Consider the following 8,835-nt stretch of genomic DNA (forward strand, 5'->3'; position numbering starts at 1 on the left):
CATAGGTCAGTCCTCCTCATTCGCTGTGGCGCGTGCTGTCTGGCGCGTGTCTTTTAAGTTTATCCAAATATTTGAGAGGAATTTATCAGCTAGATAAAAAATATATATTATTTGTCGACTTCGTGTCGACAATAAGACTTAATGTGACAGGTGCCGACGGATGTTATGAATTACTTACTGTTGTTGGAAACAAACTATTTCAGAGAAAAGTGAGACACAGGGTTTTTTAAGCGAGGAAAGGTTAACACTTCCTCTTTCTCTTAAGGTGTGTGGAAACTTTTTTTAATCAAAGTCATTGGTGGAGTGTAAGCAGCATTGCGGAGCCAGCACCATGCCTCTCTTCGACGTGAAGGAGTTTGGTGAGGCAGCGCCCTTTCTGCGCAAGACGGATCTGGAGTTGCTGGCGGTGCAAACGGTTGCATTTGATGGTATTGTTAAACTTTTGGTGCTCACAAGTTGTTTTTTTAAGCTACAGTTACCACACAGTATCGTGCACAACTTATTCTGTAGGCCTAAAAATATGTATTTCCGTGGATTATTAAAAGATAGCCTAGTTATGACTGATGCGTAAACGCCTGTTAAATGCGGTTGTGTTACTGTGGTAGGCAAGAAGCGGGGATTCATCCCGGATGAGAAGGAAGCTTACATTGAGATTGAAATCAAGGAGCTCAACGGTGATAACACCACTGTACAGACACAGGATGCAAAGGTTAGTCACCTAATTCAAAAAGATATGCTAAAAAAACTAGCTGATTAGCAAGTTATCGGTGGTTACCAGCTGAAGCAAACACACTGGCACTTTTAACCCGCTAATTGCCAAACTTTCGGAACATTGACTATAGTTCAATTAGTCAGTCACATTATTCACAATTGTGTCACCACTTGCAGCTTCTTGTCGTGAAGGAGGATGACATCCAGCAGATGAACCCTCCTAAATTCGACATGATTGAGGACATGGCTATGTTGACCCACCTGAACGAGGCGTCGGTGCTCTTCAATCTGCGGAGGCGCTACAGCAACTGGATGATCTATGTGAGTTACCGACTGCATCCCCCATACACTGTCGTGTCGAGCACATGCTGCTGTCAAATGTCTCAGCATGCCGCCGGGCGCCAAGATCTGCTGTGGGATTTTGGGATTCTCATCTGTCGTGAATGTGCAGCACTCTCTGACTGGCGACTGTCTGCTGTGTCTCTAGACCTACTCCGGGCTGTTCTGTGTGACGGTGAATCCCTACAAGTGGCTCCCGGTCTACACGGCCCCTGTGGTAGCTGCCTACAAAGGCAAGCGCCGCTCCGAGGCGCCGCCGCATATCTACTCCATTGCGGACAATGCCTACAATGACATGTTGCAACGTATGTACAGTGCCCTCCATTATTATTGGCACCCCTGGTTGAGATGTGTTTTTTAGCTTCCAATTATTATTATTTTTCTCTAAATAATATGGGACCTTAATGGAAAAAAAGAGAAAAATCCAACCTTCAATACAAGTGCATGTATTCAGTGGGGAAAAAATCCCACATAAAGAAATAATTATTTGACATCAAATAATGTGTGTCACAATTATTAGCACCCCTGTTGTTAATATTTTGTACAACCCCCTTTTGCCAACAAAACAGCACCTAATCTTCTCCTATAATGTTTCACAAGATGGGAAAAGACAGAAAGAGGGATCTTCAGCCATTCCTCTTTGCAGAATCTCTCTAAATCATCCAGAGACCTGGGTCCTCTCCTCTGTACTCTCCTCTTCAGCTCACCCCACAGGTTCTCAATGGGGTTGAGGTCTGGGGACTGAGATGGCCATGGGAGGAGCTTGATTTTGTGTCTGGTTAACCATTTCTGTGTAGATTTGGCCATATGTTTAGGGTCATTGTCTTGCTGAAAGACCCAGTGACGACCCATCTTCAGCTTTTTGGCAGAGGGCAACAGATTTTGATTTAAAATGTCCTGGTATTTCAAAGCATTCATGATGCCATGCACCCTAACAAGCTTCCCAGGGCCTTTGGAAGCGAAACAGCCCCACAGCATCACTGACCCACCCCCATACTTCACAGTGGGTATGAGGTGCTTTTCAGCATGCGCATCTTTCGTGGCACGCCAGACCCACTTAGAGTGTTTGTTGCCAAAAAGCTCAATCTTGGTCTCATCTGACCAAATCACACGGTCCCAGTTGAAGCCCCAATACCGCTGGGCGAACTCCAGACGTTTGCGTTTATGATTGTGGGTGAGGAAAGGTTTTCTCCGTGCATGCCTCCCAAACAGCTTGTTGGCGTGTAGACAGCGCCTGATGGTTGATTTGGAGACTTTGTGACCCCAGGATGCTACCATTTGTTGTAATTCTGTAACAGTGAGCTTTGGAGATATTTTGATTTCTCTTACCATCCTCCTCACTGTGCGTGGTGGCAAAATAAACTTGGGTCCTCGTCCAGGCTTGTTTACCACTGTTCCAGTTGTTTTGAACTTCTTAATTATTCCTCTCACAGTAGATATGGGCAGCTGCAGTTGAGTGGCAATCTTCTTGTAGCCTCTGCCTGACCTGTGTAGGTCGACGTACATCTGCCTCACTTGTATGCTGTGTTCCTTTGTCTTTCCCATGTTTAAGAGTGGATAAGAGAAATGGCCTCTGTGTCACGTCATAGTTATACCCCAGGGAAACAGGAAGTGATGAATTACTAATTAAATGTTCCTACATACTCTGGTAAACTTTGTAAACTACTGTAGAAATGACAGAAATGCTTCAATTATATTTATTTCCTGGGAATTGTTAAGGGTGCCAATAATTGTGGAACAGGTGATTTAATGAAAAATAATTATTTTTTAGTCAGGGATTTTTTTTATTTTCCTACAATTCATTTGAGTTGAAGGCTACATTTTCCTAAAATTTTCAGTGTGACAGTATTCTTCTGCAATAAACACTGAATTTATTTTAAGGCTTTTAACACATCTCAACCAGGGGTGCCAATAATTATGGAGGGCACTGTATGTACAACGCATGTATGTACAACGATCTGTTTTTATAATTATGCTTATGCCGTTTAAAGTCATAGAAGACGCAAGTGTGTGTGTGTGTGTGTGTGTGTGTGTGTGTGTGTGTGTGTGTGTGTGTGTGTGTGTGTGTGTGTGTGTGTGTGTGTGTGTGTGTGTGTAAACATTTGAAGTCAGAGGGGTTGTAAACTTACTGAGCTTAATGTAAGTTGTGTAAATGTATTGTTGCATTGACAGTAGTGAGTGATAGTGAGTGCCAGTAGGCCTACATATTTTAATCTTTGCGTTTTTGGTCCACACAGATCGTGAGAACCAGTCCATGCTTATCACGTAAGTAGCCTTTACAACCAGTAACTACCAAATAAAATAAATAAAAAAATGACCATTGTGCAATATGGTCAACAGCAAACAACTCAGCAAAGGTACCATTTTTTCCCCACTCCTGTTTCACTGACAGCTAAGAATTATTTTGGGACTTATTATTTATGTAGCCTATTTAATTAATAGTATTTGTTGAGGGGCACAATTTAGCATTCTTGGGTTTTTTTTGTATGGCATGAAATATGTCCTTAACTCATTTTTGACTGCTCTCAGCGGAGAATCCGGTGCTGGCAAAACTGTGAACACGAAACGTGTAATTCAGTATTTTGCCATAGTAGCAGCCCTGGGGGAAGCATCTGCTAAGAAAGGAGTAAGACCAAACGTCATCCATGGTTTTTTTTTTGGATTTTGAATTTTCCCTCCTGTTTTGTTTTTCTTCTCCTCACATTTTTTTATGTGTTTTTTTCACCTCCTTTTGAGAGTGTGTCACCTTGTGATAAACATTCATCCTAAATCTGGGACAAAAGCCCACCTTTTTGTCTGGTACCATGCCCACTTTTGTCTTTTCTTCTTACGTCTAAGATTTTTGTCTTTTCCATCATTTATCTCTTGTGTTTTTCCCCTTCTTACAGTAGCCTAAGCATTAACTCTTCACATAGCCCTCCATTAATTCTCTTTTTTTGTCTTATTCCAATTTTTTCTCACCACATCACCACAGTTTTATCATCACATACTGTAAAAACCCATTTTGCGTAATTATCTACAGTACGTATACACATGTTAATTAATGCACCGCCTCTTGAGAAATGCGAGTCCACTAACAAGGATGGGTTGGATTGGTGAGATCCATAGTTTAAACCTGTGCTACTGAAACACATGATGGCCAGTGCAGATACATTTTAATGCGATAGATATGATCGTAAACAAACAATGTCAGCCGTAATCTAGAAAGACCATTTTTGGTACTCTGTATTTTGGTGTGACTGGCCAGTCTGTGGTTCAGTTCAGTGTGAATAGTGTTCATACACTGGCTGTTGGTGGCGGTAGTAGAGATATAGAGGTACAGTATGTGTTGTTAGACTAATATCCCTTTACCGTGGCTTTTTACAGGGGGTTCCAGCTGCTAGATCGGTTAGTTCAGTAGAGGCTGTAGAAAACCATTTCATGCAGACCTATTAGCCTCTTAATGCATAACATCCCTCCATCAGGGGAAAGCTGTTGAAAAGACTTAACTACCATATTACTACACTTCCACAACATTTCACAGGCTCTATAATAATAGGCTACATTACCAATTGGGTCATTGTCATTCTGGTAATAGCAGATGTATAACAGTGATTGTGTCTTAAGGGGTTAATATAAACATTTTGTTATGCTAATGGTAATGACCATGACATAATATATCATGTAAGACTCTTGGTAATGTCGTAGCAATGCTGTTATGATGTAGTTAACCTGTTATGGCATGCCATTATACATTTGCTGTTACCAGAATGACAATGACCAAGTTGTAGTGCATTACTAAAGGCCTTGTGTTATGTCATTGTAGTGCACACACTCCATGGTAGTGAACTTTTCAATGTCTATTACAGTGTTCCACTGGTGGAACGGCGTGCATTATGGGGCTACGTTAAAAAAAAAAAAAACAGTCAATGAATGAGTGGGATTGCTGGCGATCCCGTCTGCATGAAAGGGTTACTACTAATAATACACACCTTCACAACAAGCCTCATGAATCTATGCAGGGTCACAGATTTTAAAGAGCACATCTGGGGGTCTTTGTCTAAAATGTCCTTCTTTTGATGATGTCATTGCATTAGGGCACGCTAGAGGACCAGATCATCGAGGCCAATCCCGCCATGGAGGCCTTTGGAAACGCCAAGACCGTCAGGAACGACAACTCCTCCCGCTTTGTGAGTCTTTTATAGATTTGTTTTTGCCCTTATATGCCTTTGTTTTGTGATAGTCCAAAAAAAAAAACGTGCACACCAGTAAAGTGCTGAACCAAACAGAAGATAACTTAAATGAAATGAATTGTGCCATAAAACTTTGTTTGGGAGCATAGAACAGCGTTGCAGACCTTACTCATTTGTTTTGTGATAGGACCATGGCTCTAAACTATTTTTTTTCACCACCATCCAAAATGGCTATATGTTAATCTTACTACCTAAACCCATGCTTACTAATGGCTCAAAGTGGCTAGTAAGTTGGTCCTTTCTACCAGGCAAACTGATATTTCACCACAGTTAAGAGAGTGACAGGAAGCGAGGGAGAGAGAAGGCGGAGGATCGGGAAATGACCATGGGCTGGAATCGAACCCGGGTCACAGTGCTGTGCCGTAGGCCAAGGTCCTGCTTTGTGTCTCTAAGATGCTTTGGACATTACAAAATGTTTTGGACATCACTGAAATTGTCCATCTTATTTCATCAGAGGGAGAATGAGACAGCAGCTGTACTGAAGGCTGTGCTGAAGGCTGTTGAACTAGGTCCCCAACCTTTTCTAACTAGGGGCCCACTTGAATATCTCACACATGTCTGCGGCCCACCTCTGACCTAATAAACAGTAAAATTCAAATAAATAGTCAATAGTCAATGGAGGGTTGAAACTTTCATGCTGTCCCCCTGCTTTGAAATGCACTCAGCATCTTTATTTTATTTTCAGACATACACAACTTATTAGTTAGATTTGTCGAAAATGATTTCACTGTCCTCTTGCAATAGCTTCGCAGCCCACCAATGAGCCTCAGGCCACAGGGTGGGAATCACTTACCTATAATATGACATATCTGTGGTGTAGCGTTGAGTTGGCGATACATTTGAAATGGGTTTTTTTATTTGCATTTCTATAGGGCAAGTTTATTAGGATCCACTTTGGACCCAATGGGAGGCTGGCCTCGGCTGACATTGACATCTGTAAGTTGTAGTGCCACATTCACACAAATATACGAGTTAATACACAGCACCATACAGACCTATACAATTATTAATCCTTTTTTGCAAAACCTCTGTTATAACCTTACCGTCACTAAAATGGTAATAACCAAGTCTTAATCTCTTACCTCTATGGTTCTCTGTAATGTTCAGCAAAGAGTGAGAGGGTCCATCTGCACAAACAGACACATCATCAGTGTCATGTAGTCATAGTCATTTGCATGTTTCTTAATGAGTTTTCTTTTTCTTTCAGATCTTCTGGAAAAATCCAGAGTGATATTTCAGCAGCCGGGGGAGAGGAGCTATCATATCTACTACCAGATCATGTCCCAGAAGAAGCCTGAGCTTATAGGTAACGGCCTTAAGCTCTTTGTAGTAAAGACTTGGCTTTCATATGAGGAGTTTCTTTCCAAAATGCAATAGAAGCCATTTAAATGTATTTTTCAAAAAGAGTGTATTTATTAATTAATTTGAGGAACTTTGTAATGTTACCTGATTTTTCCTAAACAAATTCAAATGACAAAATAGTGATTTAATCAGTATTAACTGAAAAGTAGAATATAAACACATTATCATAATTTTTTTAATGGATATATAGCATTTTGGTAAAAAAACCAAAATTATATGTAGTTGGACGCAAAACATTGCATGTTCAACTGGATATTAAAAAAAGTGTTTGTGAAATAGGAAATGTACAGAGTTAAATAAATGATTTTTTTTCAAGCACTGGTTAGAATAAGCTCTGTGATAGTTTGATTTTTGAGAGAATAATACAGAAGTTTCAGTAAATATGACAGTAGTTCTTCTTCTTCTTTCATTATTCCACATAGTAGAGAGTAGGCTCTCTACTATGTGGAATAATGAAAGAAGAAGAAGAATGAACGCTCCTATTGGCACTGTGATGCAAATGTGCTCAATTCTCTGAACGGTTTTGTCATTAACAGTTCCAAAATATCAATCACAGATTTAATTTTTCAGTTCATTAACTTTCTCGAGGAAATATGACAGAAATATGAGGGGGAAAAATGAGTGAACTAAATTAATTTTTTGTATCTCATTTTATGCATCTGGACAACTTTTTTTTCTCATGACGCTGTACAGACATAGAGTAGAGTAGAGTAACTTTATTGATCCCCAGAAGGAAATTAAAGGACCACTTCAGTCAATTTCAATATGCTGTTGTATTGCTCACGCTACCCTTGACTTGTCAGTACCCGGTGATGCCACATTTTTCGGGTCAGCCCTTTCCGAGATATGAGCTATTCTAATGGGGCCAGCGTTTGTTTACATTTAAAAAAAATTGAGCATAGGCCTACTCCAAACATTTTCCCAAAAGGTACCACTGTTTGCTAGTTGTCTACAAGTATGTAATGTAATGTAATATGAAATGTAAACAAAGTGCTGCCCTGATCTCGGAAAAGGCAAAAGAAGAAGAAAAAACTCAGGTACTGACAAGTCCAGGGTAGTGTGAGCATTACAACTGCATGTTGAAATGGACTGAAGTTATCCTTTAAAGATATGCTTCTGGTTCCCTGCCCTCCTGCATCCACCAATGAGTGAACTAAATGGCTTTGCTTATCTATGCAACTTTTTCCCCCTCCCACTCTACAGACATGTTGCTGGTGTCGTCCAACCCGTATGACTACCACTTCTGCTCCCAGGGAGTGACCACTGTGGAGAGCATGGATGATTGCGTGGAACTCATGGCCACCGATGTAAGTCTGTGGAGATCAGAAAAAACACACACACATCCCTCTCAATACCATTGAGTACTAGACTAAGTGAAGTAAACTGGAGCAACAAAAAATAAAGTCTGCATACATCTGATGAAGGGCCTGCTGCCCAAAACGCCATATTAAAAGAAAGAGAAATGGGAGCCTGGTGTTGCAGACTTCATTTTTTGTTTTTCCTTTGATGTAAGTCACACATAAATATAATTTATCCACGTTTAAGTGGTTGGTGCAAGTAATGGTGATCAATTGCTAACAACAACAATAATGGTGATGCTAGCATTGGGTTCTGTGTTGTTGGCTTTTTTGAAGGGAAAACCAATGCACACACTACACCAAGTTTTTGTTTAAAGGTGCTGGATACAGGATTTCCACTTGGACAAAAATGGTGTAACATATATACAGCCATCATAAGAAGAGGGTGTGGTCTCATCATTTTAGTAGTTGTGCAGTAGGCGACTGACAAATGACAATTCAAATTCTGAAGTCTGATGTCACAGCAGTGGTATTGTCTGTGGGGAGATGTATTGACCTTTTTATTGGCTTTGTCTGGTGTGGCTGACCTGCATGTGTTGTCATCTTATGTACAGTCGATTGTGAGATGAGTATTCTGTGCATTGCAACATATGGGTTCATACAGTATATTAAAAAGGACAGTAGGCTACATTAAAAAGGTGACCACAGTCTCTGATCAAAGCATACATAATATAAAACCAATGTGCTGTATATGATTTGGTTATCTTCCACACACGCACTCTTCCGTCTTGTTGGTGCGTCTCTGAAGTAATCTAGTAGTAGGAAATGGATCGCACTCAATGTTTCTTCTTTCTTGTTGTTTTCTTTTTATTTTAACTATGTTAAAATAAAAA

At 40.4% G+C, this 8,835-nt stretch overlaps 1 protein-coding gene across 3 annotated transcripts in view; it reads left to right on the top strand.

Moving 5' to 3' along the window:
* The window catches only part of myh7ba (myosin, heavy chain 7B, cardiac muscle, beta a), a 64,061-nt gene continuing 55,226 nt past the window's right edge, over positions 1–8,835 (top strand). Inside the window, exons 1-11 of one of the 3 annotated variants that reach the window (XM_063215544.1) lie at positions 1–428; positions 606–709; positions 889–1,032; positions 1,199–1,355; positions 3,288–3,315; positions 3,580–3,676; positions 4,417–4,437; positions 5,127–5,219; positions 6,155–6,218; positions 6,490–6,588; positions 7,848–7,951. In XM_063215544.1, coding sequence (XP_063071614.1) covers positions 332–428; positions 606–709; positions 889–1,032; positions 1,199–1,355; positions 3,288–3,315; positions 3,580–3,676; positions 4,417–4,437; positions 5,127–5,219; positions 6,155–6,218; positions 6,490–6,588; positions 7,848–7,951 — 1,008 coding nt within the window. In that variant the 5' untranslated portion in view covers positions 1–331. Of the gene's footprint in view, positions 429–605; positions 710–888; positions 1,033–1,198; positions 1,356–3,287; positions 3,316–3,579; positions 3,677–4,416; positions 4,438–5,126; positions 5,220–6,154; positions 6,219–6,489; positions 6,589–7,847; positions 7,952–8,835 lie in introns of those variants that run through there. The other 2 variants (XM_063215542.1, XM_063215543.1) reach the window with 2 other exon arrangements.

Source organism: Engraulis encrasicolus, chromosome 14, assembly GCF_034702125.1.
Source record: "Engraulis encrasicolus isolate BLACKSEA-1 chromosome 14, IST_EnEncr_1.0, whole genome shotgun sequence".
NCBI classification, from domain to species: domain Eukaryota; kingdom Metazoa; phylum Chordata; class Actinopteri; order Clupeiformes; family Engraulidae; genus Engraulis; species Engraulis encrasicolus.